The 25,493-nt window shown below is 40.4% G+C and overlaps 2 protein-coding genes across 2 annotated transcripts in view; both read right to left on the minus strand.

The window, feature by feature from the left end:
- Positions 1-14,252: 14,252 nt before the first annotated feature.
- Gpr150 (G protein-coupled receptor 150) lies at positions 14,253-15,841 on the minus strand. Its single transcript, XM_090331609.1, has one exon. The coding sequence runs from the start codon at positions 15,555-15,557 to the stop codon at positions 14,253-14,255; it is 1,305 nt and encodes a 434-aa protein (XP_090187735.1). The 5' UTR covers positions 15,558-15,841.
- Positions 15,842-24,106: 8,265 nt separating this feature from the next.
- Positions 24,107-25,493, minus strand: part of Arsk (arylsulfatase family member K) — a 31,477-nt gene continuing 30,090 nt past the window's right edge. The window contains exon 8 of the mRNA XM_090331608.1: positions 24,107-25,386. Within this exon, the coding sequence (XP_090187734.1) occupies positions 25,109-25,386 (278 nt within the window). The 3' untranslated portion in view covers positions 24,107-25,108. The remainder of the gene's footprint in view (positions 25,387-25,493) is intronic.

Raw genomic sequence — 25,493 nt, forward strand, 5'->3', positions numbered from 1 at the left:
AGGTGCAGCTCTGGGTTCCCATGGTGGGACAGGCCCTAGGGAGGGTCCACTCATGGTAAAAGAAGACAAGCTGGCAAAGTCTGTTCATCTAAACCTCATCAGATGGGCACAGTGGACCATCTTCATCCTGTCTCTTTTTCCTTGTAGACTGACACTGAAAATCTGATGGTAAAATGTAGGTGATATGATTAGTATTCCTTAAACTGCCCCCTAAAATATATTAACTTGGAAAAAGGGTTTTAAAAGGAATGTTTAAAGGTTTACCTCCTTATGATTTGGTTTCATACTACTTCGCAATTGGCTGTATTTTAGAAAAAGTCTGGACTTTTGGTGCAATGATGATGTTTATACTTCTTGCATTAAGGAAAAACTTATTTGAGTTTAAACTGTTGTTGGAGTTCTAGGCAGTAATCTAAACTGCAGAAAAGAAAAATAATGCCTCTTCTAAAAGGAAGCCTGGAAGCCTACAGAGTGGGAGAAGATCTTCACCAACCATACAACAGACAAAGGCCTCATATCTAAAATATATCAACAGCTCAAAAAATTGAATCACTACAAAACTAATCTCCGAAGTAACAACCATCCCATTAAAAGATGGGCCAAAGACTTAAAGAGAGTCTTCTTTGAAGAAGAAACAAAAATGGCCTATAGACACATGAAGAAATGTTCAACATCTCTGGTCATAAAAGAAATGCAAGTCAAAACAACTCTAAGATTCCACCTCACTCCAGCTAGAATGGCCAGGATCAGGAAAAGAATAACAACAGATGCTGGAGGGGATGTGGCCAGGAGGGATCACTACTACACTGTTGGTGGGAGTGCAAACTTGTTCAACCACTATGGAAAGCAGTGTGGCAGTGCCTCAAAAGGCTAAACATAGAACTCCCCTATGACCCAGCAATTCCACTACTTGGCATTTACCCAACCACCCAGAAACAAGGACATACTAAACCCACTAGCACAACAATGTTCATTGCAGCACTATTCACCATAGCAAAGATATGGAACCAACCTAGATGTCCCTCAGTTGATGAGTGGATCAACAAGTTGTGGTATTTGTACAAAATGGAATTCTATGCTGCTGTCAGAAAGAATGACATCGCCCCATTTGTTAGGAAATGGAAAGACTTAGAAAAAATCATATTAAGTGAAGTAAGCCAGACTCAAAGGAACTTAGGCTCAATGGTTTCCCTCATTCGTCATAATCAGTAGAAACCTTGGGCTCTACTAGCAGAGATTTGCAATAGAGCAAAATCTTGATACATAAGGACATAGAATGTGAAGCTAATTGAAAGGACCTCCAGGATAGTGAAACAAAAGCCATATAATGAATGATTGTTGTCCTTAATGTACTATGCTATCTCTCATCTCTTTTGCTGTCCCTTGGTTATCTCATATTGGTATAGTATCTCACTTTGTTATCTGACATATTGAACTTATTTGTATTTGGATATTTGAAATTTGATAGGGAAGGGGGGAAAACCAAGACGGGTGGGGGTGTGGGGGGGAGGGAAACGGGTACCAAGACATGTGAAAGGGTATCAATGTATGTGAATTAATGCACCTTCTATCTGGCAAATATCATGTAACCCTTTTACTAATTACAATAAAAAAAATGGGCCAAAGACTTATAGAGAGTCTTCTCTGAAGAAGAAACAAAAATGGCCTGTAGACACATGAAGAAATGCTCAACAGCTCTGGTCATAAAAGAAATGCACAATCAAAACAACTCTAAGATTCCACCTTACTCCAGTTAGAATGGCCAGGATCAGGAAAACAATAACAACAGATGCTGGAGGGGATGTGGCCAGGAGGGATCACTACTACACTGTTGGTGGGAGTGCAAACTCGTTCAACCACTATGGAAAGCAGTATGGCAGTGCCTCAAAAGACTAAACATAGAGCTCCCCTATAACCCAGCAATTCTACTACTTGGCATTTACCCAACCATCCAGAAACTAGGGCATACTAAATCTACTAGCACAACAATGTTCATTGCAACATTATTCACCATAGCAAAGATATGGAACCAACCTAGTTGAAGAGTGGAGCAACAAGATGTGGTATTTGTACACAATGGAATTCTATGCTGCTGTCAGAAAAAAACGACATCGACCCATTTGTTAGGAAATGGAAAGACTTAGAAAAAATCATATTAAGTGAAGTAAGCCAGACTCAAAGGAACTTAGGCTCAATGGTTTCCCTCATTCGTCATAATCAGTAGAAACCTTGGGCTCTACTAGCAGAGATTTGCAATAGAGCAAAACCTTGATACATAAGGCCATAAAGTATGAAGCTAATTGAAAGGACCTTCAGGATACTGAAGCAAAAGCCATATAATGAATGATTGTTGTCCTTAATGTACTATGCTATCTCTCATCTCTTTTGCTGTCCCTTGGTTATCTCATATTGTTACAGTATCTCACTTTGTTATCTGATATATTCAGATCTGTATCCAGAAACTAGTTTGCAGAAAATTCTATCATGAAATATTTGACAGAATTATAAACATAAGATTGTGTTTTCATTAAAGTATTCAGGGGATATACTCAGTAATATACCATATATGTATGAATCTCGTATGTCTTTCTTGATAGGAATTGCATGAAATAGAATATATGGTTTCTGTCTAAACCATATAAACCTGTACCAGAATTATAAACTGTTAGGTTTCTTAACATATGAAAAGGTTATGCCATAGGAAAGACTGAACTATCTTCTTATTCTCTTTAGATAAAGCATATGAGCTACCATGAACTATTGAGTGTCTAGCTCAAAATTATCCATGTTAGCTATGAGTTGGCAGCATTATCTGACTCCTTCAAATTCCATTCTGCGTTCTGGGCTGGAGGGATAAACTTTGCATTTATTTAGTATGTCTACGTGTTTGGGGACCCCCATATGATCCTGTGGTGTCAGGAAAGCACTGGAGAAAGTTTTCTTCAAAGCAGACTGTAGACTGCCTAATCAAAGCTCACTAAAAACAGCCAGAAGTACATGCTCTTAAGAAGCACTCCCAATGAATCCCTGCCCAATAAAGTATAAGCCTCAGAACAGAAATATCAGAGAAAACATTTTTAACTGACAAGAGAAAGACACAGAAGAGTAGGGCTTTTGCTTTTTTCACCTCCATCTGAGTTAAATAGAAGGATCATCCTTTGTATGTAGTCCAGGTTCTCTGCATCAGGAAGAGTGCAATGCAACTTGGGAAGGTGAAAGAAGATGCGAGGCACAATGGGACAGATGAATAAAGCTCACACTTTATTCCTAGTCCCCTGTTCACAAGTATCTTCTGCTGCAGCATCCTGTATTTATACTTTCACTAGCAGAAAGTGGTAACTGGCCATATATGCTTCAAGGTTCTCTGTAGTAGCTATGGTAGCCTCTGGTACATGAATTCAAGGTTATATGAATATATTGAACCATAATCCTCTGAGGCACATCACCTAAGCTCTCTGGAAGTTTCAGTGAGGGAGCTTGACTAACTCCGTCCTCTACCACTTCTCCTTAGCTTTGTTAAACAGAAAGTCCAAATTTCTCTTATGAACAGACTCTCATACGAATGAGAACTGTAGATTTGGACTATCTGCTCTGACAGCCAATCTCTGATCCCAAACCTATGCTAGAATCTTTGACAACACTAAATGCTGGATTCTTGGAAATGATCCCTTCTTAGCTATTGCTCCAAGGACAAGGAATATTTGTTTCCTAATATAGGTAAGTAGGTGAGAGCTCTATAATATTGGTTCCTTCTAACAATAAACTCTAATGAGTTCCATCATCAGAAAGTGAAGTGAAGACACATTATCTCAGCAGTACTTGTGGGATGGCCCCTTTCAGGTAGACAGGCTACAGCTTCAGCTACTGAGGGACCCACAGCTCTGGATTCCTGAAACCCCTGAAACTGGGAAGGGCTTCAACCTTATTCTCTGAGACTCTTAGTTTCTTTGTAGATTTTGTTTTACAATGTACATACAAATAAAGTTTTGAGGTTCTGGGCATTGGTTTTGTTGTGGTTGTTTTGTTTTAAGTTAGGTCCTCCACATCTTTAGTATTGAAAGTCCCTTCCCATGACTGTTCAGGGGCAAGGAGTATTTCTTCCTGTCTTAACACTTGATGGAAACTGATATTTCTGGTATGTCCATGCCACAGTAAGAGTAGGCTCTCATAGCATTCTAAAGTCCTAAGTTCAGTGAATGACTCTCTCCTGTTTCGGAAGTTGGGTCCACACATCTTGCTTCCCAGGGATAGGATAGATAATTCTTTCATTTCTAGCATCACTTGGCTCTCCTGTTGAAGGTTCTGAATCTGGTTTCCTCTTGTTTTAGGAAACAGCAATATCTCTACCACATGTTCTTCATGACAGGTCATAAAATGTCCAAGGATTTGCATAGTAGGATGTTTCTTCACCAACTCAGTGTCTGCTATTGAAGTAGAGGTGCTGAACCTATGCTATCTTGTCCACATGGTGAATAACAGGGAATTGGGTTTACCTGACACTGTCTTGTCTTCATGGAGGAGGCAGGTAAGTCCCACCTCCCAGGTGATGGGTGTGCCTGAATACCCATAGGCAGGGGCGGGGACTTGGACCATAGGTTACTGGACCTGCCAGTCTTGGGTCATAAGCTCTCAAGCTCCTTGTGATCCTGCCCTTTGACATGATCCTATTTAGGTCCAGACAAGCTCAGATGCCACAGCTCCATGTCATGTGATTCCTGTTTGCTCATTTTCTGTCCCCTGGAACTCCTCTCAGTCAACATGGTACCCCACTTCTGCTCTCCATTGGAACTGATCTGGTTTGTTGGTATTGTTTTCTGCTCTTTCTTTCCTCTTCTGCTTTCATGACTCAGTTTTCTTTATTTGCCAGTCTGGGGCTTGAACTCAGAGTCTGGACACTGTCCTTGGGCTTTCTCAAGGCTAGTGGTCTACCACTTGAGCCACACCACCACTTCCAGCTTTTTCTGTGTGTGTGATACCAAGGACTTTATGCATGCTAGGCAAGCACCCTACCATAGACGATGCTCAGGGCCCATGACTTAGTTTCCTAATAGTGTTCAGTATATGCTGCAGGGCTTTGTGACAATAGCCTGCCTGCAGATGCCAGCTTTTTAATAAAGACTGCTAATTTGACTTCTGAAAATGTGGCTTTTCTGTATCTTGCTGACTGCATTCACTTTACATCAAGATACTCCTGTAATTTTGGGGGAACCTAACAGAGTTCCTAAATGTTAAATTTACCAGTTTTGTTTATTTGCTTTTTATCATTTTATTTTCTATTTTTAAATTTTATTTTGGTTCATTAGTGGGCTATTTGAAAATGGAGTTTCATTGTATTGCTTTAGCTGGTCTTGAATGACCCATACTCCTAAGTAGCTGAGACTATAGTCTTGTGACACTTTGGGCTGGCTTAATTTACCTCTTAAATTGGTCTCTTTCTCTGTGAAAATTATCCTTGTCAAAACTGAGTGCCTTCCTTCCTTTTTACTTTCTCCTTGCTTTTTATTTTCTGGACCTTCCCTCAAAACATCCTGTACAACCCAAATTCTTCTTAGCTGGGTAATTCCAGCTGGAGATAGACTCCCATTAGATCAATACCTAAGCCAGGACTGAACTTGCTGGCCCTATTTGAATACGTGCCATCTTGTTTGTACCTCAAGGGTCCAGATTTCAGTAATATCTGCAATAACTGTATCCTTTCCCTGATCTTTTCCCCACCCCCCCATATGACCAAATTTATAAACACTTGTCATTTCTGTATCATTGTGTAAGAGGATGAATCTAATAATGTAGTCAGGAATATGGGTTATGAAGTTCATATGTGACTTCTGGTAGTGTGCATGTATGTGTGTGTGTGTGCACGTGAATGCATGCACACATGTTTATGCATGTGTGTTGGAGGTGAGAACAATCCAAAAGAAAAGCATGATGTGAAATTAACAGTTGTCTACTAAAAGTTGTCTACTTAAGGTGTTGGGATTTGGGCCTACTGGTAGAGTGCTTACCTAGCATAAACGAAGACCGGGGTTCGATTCCTCAATAACACATACATAGAAAAAAGCTGGGAGTGGCTGTTCAATTGATAGAGTTCTAGTCTTGAGGAAAGCGCGAGGACAGTGCCCAGGCCTTGAGTTCAATTCCCAGGACTGGAAAAAAAATTATCTACTTAGAAAGTATTTTGATAGGAAAGGGAAGGGGGGAAAACAATATGAGGGGAGGAGGTGGGAGGGAGAGAAATGGGGACAAAAACATGAGAAGGGGTATCAATGTGTGTGAAGTAATGCACCTTCTATCTGGTGAATATTACAATTAAAAATAAAATAAAATAAAAAGAAAGGTGTTTTGCATATTGGATATTGCATAGGGATTTCTGGAAAGCGAACCTGGTTGAGAAGAGAAGATTCCATGGTGAGACTGTTAGACAAAACAGACTATGGGATATCTACAAGACAACTGGCTTAGTTCCTTAAAAAGACAAAATCATGGGACTGGGAGTTTGGCCTAGTGGTATAGTACTTGCCTAGCATGCACAAAGACCCAGTTTCTATTCCTTGGTACCACATACACAGAAAAGCCGAAAGTAGTGTTGTGGCTCAAGTGGTAGAGCGCTAGCTTTGAGGAAAGCCCAAGGACAGTGCTCAGTTCCTGAGTTCAGTCCCCAGGACTAGCCAAAAAAAAGTGCAAAATCATGTTTAAAAGGTCAAAAGGCTGTTTTAGAACAAACAAATATCAAGAAACATAATAACTAAATGCAATGGTGAATTAAAACAATATGTGACTTCAAAGGAAACAAGTCTGTTTGAAAGAAAACATTATGTTAGGATATTAGGGGAAATTCATTAAGTTTTATGTGATAAAGTTTTGTAGTTTTATAAAAATGTCTTAGCAGCTATATGTTCTAAGATTCAGGGGTGAAATGTATTCAGATGAGATCATTTTGTCTGTAAGTAATTTTCAGTTTGCAACCACTAGAAACATGTATATAAAAGCAAATATGACAAAATGTTAACAACTACTGAATTCTAGTGACGAATATGTGGGTGTTCTTTTGTATGATTCTTTCAGTGTTTTGTGTCCATTGTAATAAAAAGATTAGAATGAAGAATAGTCTTTTTAACCTAATGTTCCAAATACTTCACTATAAAACTTTCCCTTCCCCCCTGTAATAATAGTCGTACCACAGCATCTGCTGCTTCCCGAAGCATTGTTTAGGGCAAAAATTCTTAGCAACCACATTTTAAAATCTTTTAAGACATCAAAACTCACTTTAAAGGTGGGATTGGGAAAGGTGAAGGAGAATGATGAAAAGGATTACATTAATTTAGATGCATTGTGCCCAAAAACTGACACGTTGAATTACATACTAGTAATAATAAAGAACATATTAAAACTCCATCTTGACAGCAGAGAAAAAGCCAGTTTAGTACTCAGGACCATAAAGGTCGTAGCTTGCATAATGATTCCTGAAGGTCTTATTATAAATTACTCAAATCTTTTTGCTTCTGATAATTTTAAGATGATCCAGGCCATGTTTTCACTCATTTGAACATTTCTATTTGAACCACTGCCATCACTTTTAGAAAGAAATATCAATAGCAGTGTACACTTCATGTAAGGTACAAGAGATTAAAGTTAATAAATGCTTATAATCTGAATCCACAATATGCATGAATGCATATTATCTATATTAGTTTCCTTAGTTGGAGATTTAGAGGCATGCAGTTGACTTTGGTGTTTAATTGTTTTATCTTCTGGGAAAAGAAAGCAAGCTTCCCTTGTCCAACTCTCCTTCCACGTGACCCAGGATGGACATATAGACCTTCCAGATTATCAGAAAAACAAACAAAAACAGGTACAAAAACCAGCTCTAACCAAGCATAACCAATTTGATATGTTTGGTCCTGGGATATTTTCTAAAGTTATTATTTCTTTTGACTTTATTAACCTGACAGAATCTGTTGTTGAAAGATCCTTTGTCATCAAGGGGGCTGAGGCTGGGAAATGAAAGAGAGTTGATATATAAGAGACAAATTCCTGATGATATATTTTGTGCAATGAGGTCCAGTTCTATCTAAAGCTATTTCATGTGCTTAGACTTTATTTATTTACTTACTTACTTATTTTTCACTCACTCACTAACTCACTCATTCACTCATTCATTCATTCTCACTAAAACAGTATAGCACAATGTGATTTCAATGTATCAATTCCAATATTTTTCATTATTTAGGGGGAAAAAAAGCCCTGGCTCTTGAATAGTTAAAACAGTAGTGATGGCAATAATAAAATTTAACTAATAAACTTTTAAAACAGTGACTTCCTCATTCATTTTAATGAATCACAGAATTAAGATCCTTATTAATTAATGTGGCCCTTTTGGGAAACAAATAGTCACTTTTCATTATTATTTTGTCTAAACTGATAATCTTCACAGAACTTTTCTGTCACTTAAAAGATCAGTTATTTTTCTTTTTTTACTTCATGCTATAAATGTAAGGTATAACCTGTATTTCTTCAGCATCATCAGAATGGTCCTAAAAACTGAATTTTATCACAGCATTGAGTTAACCACCTTGAATTATTCATCATCTAGAGAATAATAGCTCTCTTTTAAATTCCTGCAAAAGAGATCTTGATGATGCAGGAAGAATGAAGCGTCTTGGAAACAATATCTGTGTCAAAATGATACCCAGAAATTCCATAGATATTTTATTAAAATATTAAGGAAACACCATGGTCGGCCAGACATTGAACAAATTCAGACTCCCCCTACCCTTCTAAATTTGAGGTATCATCTTACCTATCTCTATTTTTTCTTTACTAAAGATGAAGTTCCCTTATTCAATAAGGGCTTATTCAAATAAGCCCTGGAATACTGCTTCTTACTAGTTCCCTCCAGCTCACCCACATTTACAGAGAAAAAGGGAAGGAGGAAGGGAGGGAGGGAAAGAGGGGAGAAGGGTGGATTAATGGGAATGTGCTGCTCTTCTGATTCTCCTAACAGGTAGCTTCCTAACTTTATGTGCCCACCCACCCCCCAAGCCCTCTGTGTATTTTCATTGACTTTAGCTGATTGACAATTATCCTAAGCAAGATTGAGGTGAGAGGGATAGAATTATGTTGTTGGGCTTAGGCTAATGAGGGCTCTTTCTGGGATAGTATAGAGCCTATCTATAAAAAACTATGATTCAAAAATATTTAATTGGCCAAGAGTGTGGTCTAGTACTAGAGTGCTTGCGTAGCATGCACCAAGCCCTGGGTTTGATTCCTCCTTACCATATATTCAGAAAAGGCAGGAAGTGGCGCTGTGGCTCAAGTGGCAGAGCGCTAGCCTTGAGAAAGCCTAAGGACAGTACTCAGGCTCTGAGTTCAAGCCCCAGGACTGGCAAAAATAATAGATGAAGTAAAGAGTTGGCTTGGTGGTTCAGTGCTTGTTTAATATATTCAAGGGCCTGTGTCCAATCCTTAGCACAGACAAAATCAGTGCACTTCCTAGAGCCTCCCAGCTAAGATGAAAGATAAAAATCAACTTTAAATCTTTAGACAGTGAATAGTTTTTTCCTTTTTTCCTATATTATTGCTTCCAATTCCACAAAGTATCTATGTAAATAATATTTTCCTAATATATTTCTTATGATCAAGTCAGCATACTTTCAGTCATGCATTTAATCTTTTCAAATACTCTACCTTCTTCCACATTTCCTAGGAAGTGATTTAAGATTCTTTAAACCTATCTTTTTGCCCACACATGAGATATATTATTCTATTTCAAGATATAATTTATAGGTAGTCACTAGTGGTAGTTTACTTATACATTTGGCTGTGTTTTTGCATTCGTTCCATTTCAAATTACATCTTAGGTTATATTTACTTATTTTAGGTCTATATTACTTTTTTGAGATACAGAAGTTTTTGCATATTTTTTTGTGTCTGTGAAGTGCTATTAAAATCAGGACTGCTGTATTGCTTGACTCTGATAGGGATGCTCAAATCTTCTGTGTGAATGTTGACCCTTAGAGTCCTGCAGTTCAGGCCTATGCACAGTGGCTTGGTGAAAATCTTACAGTGGGTATTCAGAGGTGGTATTATTTAATTTCATAGACTCAGCCTGATTGTTCCCAAACTCCAAGTATGGGGGTCTAGTTTCTCTAGTAATTTTCTATTTTGGTGATGCTTTGAGAATGGGGTATCAAAATGATGGACTGATTGCATGACTCATGTAGTAGAACGCCAGGAATGAGTGAAAAAAACTGAGAGTTCAAGCTCTGGTACCGGCAAAAATGAAAGGAGAGAAAGAGGAGATGGAGAGGGCTGGGAATAAGAGAGGGAGGGAGGGAAGGAGGGAGAGAGGAAGGGAGGAAAGAAGGAGGAAGGAAGGAAAAAAGGAAGGAAGGAAGAAAGGAAGGAAGGAAGGAAAGGAGGGAAAAGGAGAATAGAAAGAGAGAAAGAAAGAAATAGAGAGAGAGAAAGAGAAAGAGAGAAAAAGAAAGAAAGAAAGAAAGAAAGAAAGAAAGAAAGAAAGAAAGAAAGAAAGAAAAGAGAAAGAGAAGGGCAGAGATCAAGATAAAAGCTCAGAGAGACTCCCAAGTATAATTTAGATTGTTGTACCACTTAGAATGCTTTCAAGTGAAATAATACATTCCAGCTATCTAGGTTCGATTTTTCTTCTGTCTTCAGTTGACAGAATCCTATCACAAAGTGGATTCAGTTGGCTTAAATTTTTTATCTCATATATGAGCAGTCCACTGGTAAAGATGATCCAGGTTTAGTTAGTTGGTTAACTGAGCACCTCAACTTCATAATACAAGACTTCAATGATTAATTTTACCTGTTAACTTCAACTGGTGAAGTGACACCGAGAAATGTGTAGAATGTTATTTGTGAGTGTGCCTTGGAGGATATTTCCAGAGAGGATTAACCTTTGGACCAGTAAGCTGAGTAAAAGAAAAAAAATTCCCTCCTCACCATTCTTGTTAGATATCATCAAATTTGTGAGGGTAAATGCCAAATAAAACAAGGAATCACTATCCCTTCTTGAACTGAGATATCCATTCCCCCCCTGCCCTAGAACAGTAGAAGACTTCCCAATACTGGTAGGCTGCAAAATCAGATCTTGGAAGCCTCTTCCCTTCCTCCTGAAACATTTGTTTGTTTTAATATTAGGTTCTTCAGAGTTTATTCTCATTATTTTCATTATTATTTTCTTTCTTAGTTTGGATTACAGACCTTTGTTCAGTAGAAATAGGGTGGATGGTGTTGGCTTCTCCCTCATGCTAGGACACATGGATTCTCCAATGTTAGGCATTTCAGTTATTGTTATTCATTGCTTGGGTATTCTTTATTCCGCCTCCTCTGTGCTTTACAACGGCTGTTCTCATTTTCTGGCACTCTTCTTTACCTAATGGATTATAACTAATTCAGCCTTCAAGATGGAGCCTGTTTTGTGTGTGTGTGTGTGTGTGTGTGTGTGTGTGTGTGTGTGTGTGTGTGTGTTTTGTTGGGTTTTTTTTTTGAACCTACTGCCAAGTTTCCCATCATTGTCAGATGCTCCTTTACAGTGCTCTCAGCACTTCCCAAGCAAACCCCCTGCTATTGCATGTGGAACTTCAGTGTAGTTGTCACACTGTCTTCAATACCGTATTATATTGCCTTGAAGGGAGAAATGTCTTTACTCATGTTAGCATTTCTAGTGCATAGCATTTCACCAAACACAATCTAAGTAACAAATGTTCACTAATGGATATTAAAATAATGATAGATTTGGGTTTGTGAAGACACTTCTATTTAGGTGACCTACTTCAGGTGTTATGTAAATATAATATTTTCAAGTAGGGAGGAACAAAGAGGTAGAGAAAGGCCTATAACTTGTCAAAATTCCATGGAGGCTGGCACGGTGGTACATATTTGTAACCCTAGAGGCGTTGTTTGTATTGAGGTTCAAGGCCAATCCAGGCAAAAGAGTTATCAATAAGCTGAGTATGGTAGCATGTCACTGAATTGATGTCTGAGACTTACTCCAGGCAAAAACCAGAAGATTGAAAGATACCTAGAGCAAAAAGAGCCAGATACATAGTTCAAGTAATAGAGTATCTACTTAGCAAGCACAAGGCCCTGGGTTAAAATCCCAGTACTTCTAAACAAACGAACGTTTCTGGAGGAAGGGAAGAGGCTTCTAAGATCTGATTTTGCAGCCCACCAGTACTGTAATCTATAAGAGAGGCCAGTCCCTAGGCAGCCTGAAAGAGGGTTTTGTTTAGTAAGAAGCCTGTGTGGACGTGCAGTGCTTTCTGTTTAAATCATTTTTTACTAGACCAGTGTGACCCAGAGGCTGATAAGAAATATATACACGATCAATTTAAACAGACTGTCATGCAGCAGAATAAACACAGTGAAGGTTAAGAATCAAGCATCCAGAGTCAAACCTAGGTTTAGAGAGAACTAATGTCCTCGTGTGGGAAAAGGGCAGCTTGTCCTTACCTAACACCCCTTGAGGGCATTCGGAAGCAGCCTCCATGTATAAATGGCCTAGGGGCCAGAGCAGACTTGTAGCATTATTTCTCCTATCCCCTGGCATCTTTCTTTTGGTGTCATTGTGAGATCCATCTGGTGGCAGCAAGAGGGCGAGAAGATGATGTCAGGTTCGTGGAGAGCTGATGCAAAGGCACATTCTTACTGGGTGAATATCTTAGAAAAGTCTTTGGTGGTTGTTGGATTGAGCAGGTGGAATAAATACATCTCCCTCCACTGGCTGTCTTCATCTCCACTATTTCTTGGCGGCCATCTGCTACATGGGTTAGCCTGTCTAGGAAGAAAGGTCATGGCAACCCTGATGGCTTCAACTACCTAGTTAGTACAGAGAGGGAAGAAGCTGAGTCTCTCCTGCCTGCTGTGGGCCAAACTGGTGACCTTCCAAGAAAAAAAAATAAGCCCCATTAAATGAAGATTTCTATTGCACTGTCTTTTATCCCATTTATACCTCCCATGATGAAATATACAACAGTTATGTATTGAGTGCCTACCATGAGTCAAATGTTGTTGGGTGTGTTGGGGAATACATTAATGGAGCAAATAGCCCTCAGAGAACCCTGGCTCTATAAATCAACTTCAACCAATTTCCTCTTTCTGAATCTTTGCCTTATATTTGTTTATGAAGCATTACTAAATCTGTGGGTTCTTAAGTGAAGGCCATGGCTAAGTACCTGGATATATTATTCATAAGTGCTGTCATTTCCCTCTAGAACCAAGGACAGTTAAGACAACGTCATGAATCAAGTTTATTTCTTTGTTTTCAGCAATCCACACTGATAGGCATTGAATCTTTTGTTTTTAAGCAGGAGATTCATGGACACAGGCAGTATTCAGTCATTTCAGCTTCCTTTTTCCTGCAAAACTCTTTAAGACTTCCTCAAGGACAATGAGTACTGTCCATAGGCACACACACAGCTCCTCCTGGTTTGGAAAGGACTCTCTATGACAGGCTGCATGTGGACAGCACATGACTCTATTTGGACATTGAAATTTAGAAGCTAGTCTGAAGAAAGGAATTTTTTCTTATAAAACTCAGCTAGCCATGTCTGAAAGGGACTAAAGGGAGCCTGTATGTTCCACTCCCATAATCTCAGCCTCTGTTGAAGTGGAAGCTAGACTGGAAATAAAAGCCATACTGATTTTCCTCTGAGGGAAAACACATTACCAAGGTTTAAAAAAAAAAAAAAAGATCTGATTGTTCTTTGGGACTTTGAAGTGGTATCGGGCATATCTGACAGTTGTACTGGATTCAACTCCTAAACTCCCCAGAAAGAGCTATAGGAGAGGTTTTCTGCTTGGTAGGAACAGCAAGCTTTCTATTTCCCAAGGTACACCTGATTTAAACCCAATTCAAGAGAACCACCGGCATATGAGATGACAAAGCAATCATCGATTTGTCAATTAAAATAAGTGGTTTTACGCAGAACACAAGGGGAGTGTGAAAGAAAATTGCAAAAATCATAGTTCTGTAAGTTTAATGGAGTTGTGCGGACTTCCCAAGGGTATTCTTTCCAAATGAGACCGTGAGAGGAACTGGAGGAAGAGAATAAATGGGAAATGGGGGAGGGGGGGGGATGTAAACACTCTCAGAAAATACAATAGGAGCAAGGGGTCAACGTCCTCTCTCCCAGAGACCCTGGCTGCCTGCTCAGTTCCCTGTCCAGTCCACGCGTGGCTTGGGAGGCCGTGCCACCTGGACAGGTGACCTCCCTGAGTGAGGGAAGTCCTTAGAAGGCGCTTTCGCAAGAGCAGGGCAGCGGTCTAGGAGGCGGCGGCGGTGGGCGCCTGCAGCCCGGGTTTCCCAGGTCCCGCCGGGCGTGGTGATAATGGGGACGGGGCCAGCGGTGGCGGTGCAGGGCCTGGTGGTCGCCGACCCCTCCGTGGTCCTCGGGGGCTCCCTCCCGCGCGCCCCACACCGCAGCCAGGTGCCTTCGCAGCCGCCTGCGGAGCCGGCAGTCTCCCGCCTGGAGGAAGAGGTAGACGAAAGGATTGAGGGCGCTGTTGCACACCCCGACCACGCTCAAAGCCACCGCCAGGCCCTCTCCCTCCCAGTCTCGAGCGGGGCCAGACGACCACGCGGCCCCCAGGCGGGTGGCGAAATAGGGCAGCTCGCAGCCCACGAACAGCGTGGCCAGCAGCAGGCTCATTTTCAGGCTCTGCACCTTGGCGCGGGGCAGCGCGCTATGCGCGGAGGAGGCTCGGGCCGGGCTGGCGGAGCCGGGCGCAGCAGCCGGGGGTGCCAGAGGCCGGCGCCGCCACCAGACACACAACAGGTGGCCACAAGCGACGCCCATGACCGCGACGGGCACCGCGAAGCCCACGAGGACTTCGTACAGCGCGTAAATCTGCAGGTGCCAACGCGGCAGGGGCGCAAAGATGCTGCGGCAGCGACGTTCCCCGGGCCAGGCGCGGGCAGCGGGGGGCGCCGCGAGGGGCGGCAGCGGCGACGGAGGGTCCCCGCGCACCACGAAGGTAGGAGGCAAGGCCAGCAGCAGCGCCAGCAGCCAGCCCAAGGCGGCCAGGGCGCGCGTGGACATCGGCGGCCCCTGCGGTCGGCGCACGGCGCGCCGGCGCTCGAGGGCGATGAGTGCCACGAAGTGGGCGGAGGCGCCGCGGCCCGAGGCCCGCAGCAGCTGCTCCAGGCGGCAGGCCAGGTCACCAGCACCCGGGCGCGGCTCGCCCAGCAGTTCCCAGGCCAGCTGCGACAGCGCCGTGCCGCCGCATGCATACAGATCGGCCGCCGCCAGATGTACCAGCAGGAAGTCCATCTTGCGACGCTTGGGACCTGCCCACGGCCCGCGGCCGCCGCACAGGCGACACAGCACCGTGGCGTTGCCGGCCACGGCCGCCACCAAGAGGATCCCCAGGAACGCCAGAGAGAGCCGGCGCCACGGCTGCCCGGGAGAGAGCGGCTGAGGTCCCGGTGCCAGGACTCCGTGTCCCGAAGTCAAGTTGAGACCCCAGCTCAGCGCAGTGGGCACAGAGAGGTTGGGCGCCGGCGGCGCGGCGGAGGGGTTGGAGGGACCGTCCATCCTTAGCCCACAGCCAGCGGGGACGCACGGAGAGGGCGGGAAGGCGAGGTAGCGAGCGGGGGGGGGGGGGGTCTGAGTTCCCAAAGTTAGTTGGAAAAAACAAACAGACAAATACACAAACAAAACCCCCAGCACTGAGAAGGAGAGGATGCGAGCGGATTTCCCGTGAGTTGTTTTTGTAGGTTGTCCTCGTCGTTTGTCACTCAAGTGTGGGTTGTCCACTCGAGGAACACACGATTCTGATTCTCCACCTTCTCCGCGTCCAGGCCCCCAATCCCAGCAGATCCTCTTCCAATCACTGCCACCCTCCTCCCACCCCACCCCCGCTGTCCTCGGGGCGCTGGGAACCTCATCCAGTCACTGGTTCCTTGTAGAGTACTGATGTCTGCTCGGCCTGGTCATTGTGAAGGCGAATGTGACCGAGGACCAACATGAAAACAGAAGGGGGGAGAGAGAGAGGGAGAGGGAGAGGGAGAGAGAGGGGGGGGGGAGAGAACGAAAAGGGAAAGGAAAGCACAGGAAAAGGGAAAGGACTAGCTTTGATTTAAAAACAAGACAGGTTCTGAAGTCCTGGAGCTGTGCCCTAGCGGGGACACGAGGAGCGCGAAGGTTGTTCCCCACACCTGTGTCTCCGCCACACCTGGTTGGTGATGGAAACTCAAGCCTCACGCGTATTTGGAGAACACAGCACTACAGAGCTACTTCCCAGCCCCCAACGGTGTTTGGGGCCCTGGGCGGGGGGCGGGGGAGTCATTAGATGCATCTTTGATTCGCACGTGTGTCGCAGTGAAGGAAAACGAAGGAGCAATAATGTTGCCAGACAATTAGGAGTGACAGTGGTTGGCAGACAGTTACTAGAAGCAGCAGATGACAACTGTTCTGGCCTCTCAGTAAAATTCGTTTCATTAGTCTGAAGAGGACATTAATAGGTTTTCTGCAAATGTTCAAGTAGGCATTTCCTATCCCCTAGTATTTTCATCCAGTGAGGGATATGTCACCAGGCTTCTGTTTTCCAGCATATGGGAGGTTGCTAGGAGGGACTACGCCTCCAGTAAGCCTAGAGAGAAAGTGACTAAGAAAACCATAAGACCGCCAACTTTTTTTTTTTTCTTAAGAAATCCAAGCTACAGGAAATGCTTTACATTTAATGCTGCCTGTTTTGGCCTACCTCCTTCACAAACAAATTTTAGTCTCGCTCTGTAAGCATCAGTTTATCTTTTGTACACCTACCATATAGTCATCATAATGAAGTAGAGTTTCCTGGTCTGGAGGCAGGGGAGGTATTGTTATCAGCTGGGGTCCCCATTTCCAGGCTGAAGAAACATTTGGCTTGAAGGAGGAGAGTTAGATGGGTTCAGATGACAGTCCTACCAGTCCTTGCAGGAATCTCTCTCTCTCTCTCTCTCTCTCTCTCTCTCTCTCTCTCTCTCTCTCTCTCTCTCTCTCTCTCTCTCTCTCTTCTCCTCCCACTCTCTCTCCCTCCTTCATCTCTCTCTCCCTCCCTCCTTCTCTCTCTTTGCCAGTCCTGGGCCTTGAACTCAGAGCCTGGACACTGTCCTTGGGCTTTCTCAAGGCTAATGCTCTACCACTTGAGCCACAGCACCATTTCCAGCTTTTTCTATGTTTGTGGTACTAAGAAATAGTGTATGCTAGACAGGGAGGGTTTCATGTATGTTAGATGAGCATGTTACCACTAGACCACACTCCCTGCCCTAGGAATCTCATTTTCTGAGGTCTTGCTCATCATCCTATCACTAATGCCTTATACTGGGATCAGATACATGACAGGTATTGGTGAATATGTGTTGTGGATGAGTTAAAGAATAGAATGCATTTCAAATAAAGCAAAAAATCCTACCTTGACTATAAAACTACCATGTAAGGAAAATAATTTTGTATGTGGTGGGGGGGGGTGCGCACCACAGTAGTACATGTTAGTACTGGGGCTTAAACTCGGGAGCCTTGAGTCATTGCTTAGCTTTTTCACTGAAAGCTGGTGTTCTACTACTTGAGCCACATAGCTACTTCTAGAAAATGCTCTTGATATTACCAATGTGATCCAGAAGAGCCCAAGGAAACACTGTGGACATATTATGGATGGGAATGTCTTGGATGGGATATTTAAGAGTTAGAGATCGCCCTGCAAAATCTAAAATCCTGGTTTCTTTTTTTCATATATTTTATTGTAATTAATAGAAGGGTTACATTATATTCACCAGATAGAAGGTGCATTACTTCACAAACATTGATATCCTTTCTCATGTCTAGGTCTCCATTTCCCTCCCCCCATCCCCACCCCTCATCTTGTTTTCCTCCCTTTCCTATTGGACTTCAAATAACCAAATACACGTATATACAATATATCAGATAACCAGGTGAAATACTATAACAATATGAGATAACTAAGGACAGCAAAAGAGATGAGAGATAACACATTACATTAAGGACAGCAATCACTCATTATATGGTTTTTTTTTTCTATATCCTGGAGGTCCTTTCATTTAGTCTCATCCTATATGGCCTTATGTATCTAGGTTTTGTTCTATTGTAAATCTCTGCTAGGAGAGTCCAAGGTTTCTACTGATTATGACAAATGAGGGAAACCATTGAGCCTATGTTCCTTTGAGTCTGGCTTACTTCACTTAATATGATTTTTTCCAAGTCTTTCCATTTCCTTACAAATGGGGCGATGTCATTCTTTCTGAAGGCAGCACAGAATTCCATTGAGTATAATACCACATATTGTTGATCAACTTATCAACTGAGGGGCATCTGGTTGGTTCCATATCTCTGCTATGGTAAATAGTGCTGCAATGAACATCATTATGCTAGTGGATTTAGTGTGTCCTTGTTTCTGGACTATTGGGTAAATGCCAAGTAATAGAATTGCTGGGTCATAGGGGAGCTCTATGTTTAGTCTTTTGAGGAACTGCCATACTGCTTTCTAGTTGAATGAGTTTGCATTCCTGCCAACAGTGTAGTAATGATCCCTACTGGCCACATCCCCTCCAGCATCTGTTATTAGACTTCTTGATCTTGGCCAATCTAACTGGAGTGAGGTGGAATCTTAGAGTTGTTTTGATTTGCATTTCTTTTATGGCCAGAGATGTTGAGCATTTCTTCATGTGTCCATAGGCCATTCTTATTTCTTCTTCAGAGAAGACTCTCTTTAAGTCTTTGGCCCATCTTTTAATGGGATGGTTGTTACTTTGGAGATTAGTTTTGGAGTGATTCAGTTTTTTGAGCTGTTGATATATTTTAGATATGAGGCCTTTGTCTGTTGTATGGTTAGTGAAGACCATCTCCCATTCTGTATGGCAAAGGACATAGCTGGCAAATTAACTAAAATCCTGGTTTCTTAAAGAGTTTCTCTACAGCCCTTTTCTGTGTAATTTGCATCATTCCAGCTTATGATCCACTCTGCAAAACCATCCTGTCAGTTCAGTATCTCAATATAATTCTATAATTTGTTTCAGACTTGTTGGAATGCTCTTATGTATTAAAAAAGCAAGATTTTGAATTTGACAGTTTAACTTTAGTAAGGCTCAAAAAATGATTGATCTAAAAACACCATTTTATTCTAGTACCAGGACTTAAACTCAGAGGCTTTACTTGGCTTGCTTGCTCATGGCCAGTGATCTATGAACTGCAGATCATCTTTTTGCTGGTTGATTGGAGTCAGAATCTCATGGACTTTTCTTTCCTGGCTGACTTTTAACCATGATAGGTATGAACCATTGATACGTCTTAAAATTATCAAAATAATACTTTCTGAAGCAACATAGAAATAAAAAGCTGCTATCATAAAGTTTCTCATCCTCATATATTCCCCTTTATCTACTCTCTTCTAGAGGGAACTTTAGATCTATTTTTGCATTTAACTAATTACATATTTCTAATGTATAATGTTATTGACCAATATTTTTCTATTAACATATGAGATATGATAATTTAGTTCTGTTACCTGTATCCCTACTGGTTTCCTTTTTTCTCTTTTTATCAAGACAGTAGCACCCTAATTTTGTTAGACCTGTATTGTGTTTCCATAATTGTAAAATGAAAATATCCTGAGCATTTTTGTCTATTTTTAAATCATTATTTTCTTTTTTAATTTATTTTTAGTTTGAACTCAGGGCTTTGTACTTGCTAAACTGGTGTCCATCAGTGATCCATACCGCCTGTCTTGCTTTCTCTGAAATTGGCAAGTGCCTTTTCTTAATTTTCATTTCTGCCATAGCTAATTATATGCTTTTATGTAGTCCTTCTGTAAAGTTTTTATGCGGTTGGATTCACAGCATAATATAGCAACACCATTCCCATCCCCACACAAAAGCCTTTCCAGATATCTCCATTTTTCTCCTAATTGGTATTAACTTTTCCTGGACAACTGCTGCAAAATTATCAGCTGTGGGCTTCCTACTGTGGGCCTCACTGAAACTCTGTTTTTGTCTTGTGTGTTACTATGGTTCCTTTTCTCTTGGATCTGTGTTTTATTTTTGTCATTTTTATTGAGTTCTTCCCTTTGAGTAGAACAAACATCTCATAAGGTTTTAAAAAGTTTGTACAAAGGTGAGGACTAAGCAACTAGAGGCCCCATTGTGTTTATCACTTGCCTATCTTGGACAAGTGGTCCTTCAGGCTGTTCTCATCCTGGTGTATCACTTCACCAACATCCTACAGACTCCTTTCACTTATGCTAATTCTAGTTTCTTATTTCTCCCTGTCTCTGTTTCTCTGTCTCTCTGTCCCAACAATATGAACATCATATCATTTAAAAATTTTTTCATAGTTGGCAACAAGTGTTTATTAACTTTGAAAATAGGGTATAACCCATATGCCATAAAATCTAGCCTTTTAATTTTTGGCAGTTCTGGGATTTGAGCTCAGAGCTTTACAGTTGCTAGGCAGACACTATCTACCAGTTGAGTCATGCTTCCAGCTCTTTTGACTGTAGTTATTTTTGGATAGTTATGCTTTACTGGAAGAGAGATCTTATTTATTCATAGTTTTATTGATAGATGTGCATCACTGCATCTAGGTATTGGTTTTGATGGGGTCCTGTGAGCTTGAACTGCTATATTCCCATGTCTCTACCTTTCAACTAATTTATAATAGTTATAAAAATTCAGCCTTTTAATGCACACAATTCAGTTTTTTTGGCATATTCACAAGTTTGTAGAACTAATTCTGAAGTGTTTTCATGATCCTCCAAAGAACACTGTAGGTGTTTTCTTCTTCCTCCCAGCCCTGCAAAGTACTGGTCTACTTTGTCTCATAGATTTGCCTATTCTGGATATTTCATATAAATATAATGGCTTTTTGTCTAGCTTTTTTACTTTGACCAATTAAAGATTTATGTTGTCCTACAGAACAGTATTTTATTTCTAAATAATATTCCATTATATGGATATATTATATTTTGCTTACTCATGCATTTAGCCAGTGTGTATTTGGTTATTCCCCAAGTCAATATATGTAATTTCAAAAGTAATATAATTTTTTTTATTTTGAGGAAGGATCTGGGCTGGCTTTGAACCACAGTTCTTTAGATCTCAACCTCCTGAATAGGTAGAATTACTGGCAGGAGCCACTTGTGCATGACTGGCAGGGAAATGAGACTTAAAGATTAGATTGGTTACTACAGCACCTGGGCCTAAGATCTGGCTCCTGGTTCAGATGCCTACTTGCATTAAGAGCAATAAAAGAATATATAAAAATGATAACTTGTTTATACCTTTGGACAAAAGCGAGGAGAAATTCGTGAACATTTTCTGCATTCCCATAGCAGAGTCACAATGTACACGAACATTGAAAGAAGAGACATACATATATTCCCACCTAACTGGGATAGAAATCTTTCCCCTGGTACTAGGGACCAGGGCATTTTGCAGAAGGTCATTTTCACTCCTAGAACATTTCCTATAGGAGCTGGAGTGGAAAAACTATTTTGAGAGCTGCGTGTAATGGTGCCTGTGCGTAATCTTGGCAAGCCCAGTTAGGAGGATGGTGGCTTAGGGCCAGCCTGGGTAAAAGTTAGCTAGATCCCTTCTCAAGCCAGGCATTGTGATGCATAACTGCACTTTTAGCTTTTTGGGAATTGGCAGCAAGAGGATCATAATCCAATGACAGCCAGGGCAAAAGCACAAGATACTATCTGAAAAAATAAAAGCAAACAGCCTACGCTTATAATTCAAGTGGCATCATGCTTGCATAGGCAGTATGGACCCTTGAGTTCAGTCCCCAGTAGTGCCTAAAGCAAAATAACAACAACCAAAAAAAATCAGGGGAGAGATAATTTATTCAGCACTGAATAAATTTAACCAATAATTTTTCACCCATCTAGCAGTCAGTTATAAAAGGTCAGTTAAGCTAGGGACATGGCTTAAGTGGTAGCTAGTCTTATATGCAAAAAGCCCTACATTTTCTCTCTAGTACCATAAGAAAGAAGGGTGGAAGAAGAAAAAGAAGGAACAAAAGAAGAGAAGAAAACAAAGCCAATTCAGTAACTATTAAAAACAGACAAATTAGCTAAACCTAGACTTCCAATATGTAATATATTCCAGATGAGTCAAAGACCTAAGAACAAAAAATAAAACTGTGGAAGAAGTGTGAAGACCATTAGAAATTTGACAGAAAATTTCAAAGTCACAGAAACATAGAATCAAATAATTTTAAATTAATAGTATTTAATTGAAAAATCATAATTGTATATATTTGGTACAATTATCTATAGATTTGATAACATGAGAATATAAATTTCTTCAGGTTAAAAACACCAGAATAATGTCAAAAGACAAATGACAGTGACAAACTAGAAAGAAAATATTTGCAGGATTTCTTATAAAGAGCTAAAATCTAAAGCATGCCTGTAAATAGAAAAGAAACAGCAACAACCAACAGGAAAACAGGCAAATAGAAATAATAAGCCATAGTAAGTTCAACATCCTAATGGCTATTCCATGTATGACAAATTATCAACTTTATTCATAACAAGAGAAAATAAAAAATACTTGTTATCAGATTGGCACATTAGGACATGCCTTTCTGAAGAGAATAGCAATTTGGATCACCTCTTTAGAGGTAATTTGTTAGTCTCTACAGTAATATTGTAGATAAATGCTTGTCCCAACAGTATTACTACTAGCTACCTACTGAGAGGGGGAAAAGAAGCAAGGAGAAATTGTGTGCCACCATTGGAAGCACTAGTGGAAAGAAAACATCCACTTGTGCCTGAGTGCATGGCCTGTATAGGAAGGGTTGCACATGAAGGTGGTTTCAGCAATCCCATCCTGGAAGGGACTAGGAATGGACAAAGACTTCATTACCCTCCATGCTTACACAATCTCTTGTGTACCTTTTGAGTCCTTAACTATATGCATACATTGCCTATGTGCACAGGAGTAGTAAAATCAGCTATATCCAGGGGCTATATCCCATTGAATAGTTCTAGTATTCCATTAACGGAGTCACTAAACACCACTAAATACTCATATAGAATGATTTTACGATTGATAATAAAACTTTAAAAAATATTTTCTATTCTGTAAAATTTAGGGAACATTTTCTATTACAGTTTTACATCAATCCCTTTGATACAATCACTTGTTAGAAATGCTAAGATTAAGGTCTTAATAATAACTAACCATTTTGGAAGTATATAAGTCTATAATCACTGGCAATTTAGATAAAGTAAATACTTTGAAAGGAAGAAAAAAATAATTCTGTGTAAGGCCAAACACTTGGAATCCTGTGTACACAGAAAAAGGCAAACATACACTTGCAAATTTTCTATTGGTATCATGCTTTTTCCATACGCACTATCCACTCTTTCTTACTTCTTGTGTCTACTCATAGCTCCCATTGGAATCTAGGGGCTAGGGCTCTCCATAGTTTGAGGTGAAAACTGAGATCCAAGACAGTAAACTATTTAGTAAAAAGAAAGGAAAGAGTACAAAGGAAGAGGCTGGGTAAGAAGAGTTTAGGTTAAGGGGGTAATGCCTATCACTAGGGAGTGTCAGGGAACCAGTGACACATACACCTTATGAGAAATTCTTGCCTTTAGCACTTGAAAACAAAACCTTTACTACTTAGGAATATAATATTTTAGGCCTATTCTTACATGAGTTTCCCCAAAGTTGTTTAGAAGAATAAGAAAATTTAATGTTCTTTTCTATTAGGAAGTCAGTAATAAGCTGAAGTCCCTTGAAATTACTTTTTTCATTCATTCAACCAACCAAGTGCTGTTCCAAGAGGTAGGGAAATAATAGTACACAAAGCAGGAAGCACTCTGGGAGCTTATCTCCTAGCATGAGAAAAGGGCAAATATGTAATACGGTAACAAAAGTACAAGAAGACAGAGATTGATGGCAACTATGTGTATATGTGCTGTTTCATATCTGACATTCAGGGAAGGCCTCTATGGGAGGGACAATCAACAGGGCCCTTGGGAAGGGACAGATAATGAGACCTATAGATAGCTGAAAACAGATCTCTTTGATCCACTCTCAAATCTAAAGGAGCTTGTTTACAGGAGCAGAATTAAGGATAAAGGGGAGAGATCATGTTGGCACCTCAGATCCAACTGAAGACTTTGAACTTTTTACTCTAGGTGACTCAGGAAATCCATAGAGGATCTTGTATGCAATACAGTATGTTGACTATTAAATGACAGATTAAAATTGAGTAAAGGCAGAGGATAGCAGAGATTGGGAAATATAGCAGGAATCCAAGAAGATATTTTCCTAATCTTATAGTATAATATTCTTGGTGCTGAAAAACAGATCCCATGTTAAGTATCTATTTATTTATTAAATAACTTAAGTAATTACTTAATTCTTCCTGTGCATCAGGACATTTTTTTCATTCTCACATACTTATGGATGATTTTCTTGAAAACACGTGAGCCTTAAACTGCTTTTGTAAAATCTCTTTGATTGTGGTTTAAAAAATCAATTTTATATGTATTTCTCTAACAAATTTGTCATTCTAATTCCTTTTTAAGGAAGTCTCATCTTGACAGTATAAGCAAAGATTAGAATTGATTTTAGGTTGCTTAATGGCTGAAGGGTGACTTAAATTTTTAAAATGAAACAAAAAGGTCAAAATATAAGTAACCAGCTAGCTAGCTAGCTGATAGGTATAAGTGATTGTATCCTGAAATGATATTACATTCTTCCTAATACTATCAGTACATAATGGACTAGCTTACAACAATGATGTAAACTATATCCATTTTGTAGAATATACTTAAGAACAATGGAATAATAATTTTATCTAACATTCAATTCTTCACCATGTTACAGGTGTTGTTCTAAGTTTATATAGTCACCACTATACTTCACATTTTTATTTATAGAAAAGTGAACACCAGATAGGTTAGTAACTTGCCCAAGGTCACACATTTGTTAATTACTGAGACAAGGTTTGAATTTAGACAGTTCAAGGATCTCTATCCTCTTTAATAGTATACCATTACTATAATTTTCATTTAAAATACATATAACATACTTCTATGTAGCTCTAGAACATTATTAGTTTTGTTCAAACTGTTTTTAAGTGGTATGGGTTTTAAGCCACTGATTGATCGCATTTTCGTATTTGCTTGGTTGTTTCAGCCACTCCTGATGCCACCTAAGGTTTGCTATAACATTTGAATAATTTTTTCCTGTGCTTTCTCTCCATATGAGAAACTGCTCTTTATTGTATTGGTGGACAGAAGCAGAAACTTTAGGATAGTTTATAATGGAACGAAGCCTCTGATCCAAAGAAGAAGTAAAGTCTGGATATTTTGTAGCGACATTTATTAGTTCATCTGGATCCGTTGAAAGATCTGAAAAAGAAATTAAAGTACTTGTCAAAAGTTGCTTTCTGTTTTTTCTAGAATATCATTATGACAGATAATGTATTAGAATTTATTTTCATTTTTTCTTACTGTAG

The sequence above is a fragment of the Megascapheus bottae genome, chromosome 4 (genome assembly GCF_031878675.1).
Source record: "Megascapheus bottae isolate mThoBot1 chromosome 4, mThoBot2.hap1, whole genome shotgun sequence".
Taxonomy (NCBI): domain Eukaryota; kingdom Metazoa; phylum Chordata; class Mammalia; order Rodentia; family Geomyidae; genus Megascapheus; species Megascapheus bottae.

Excerpts from the sequence above, each read along its gene's own strand:
- Gpr150 (XM_090331609.1), bottom strand. The coding sequence starts at position 15,557 with ATGGACGGTCCCTCCAACCCCTCCGCCGCGCCGCCGGCGCCCAACCTC.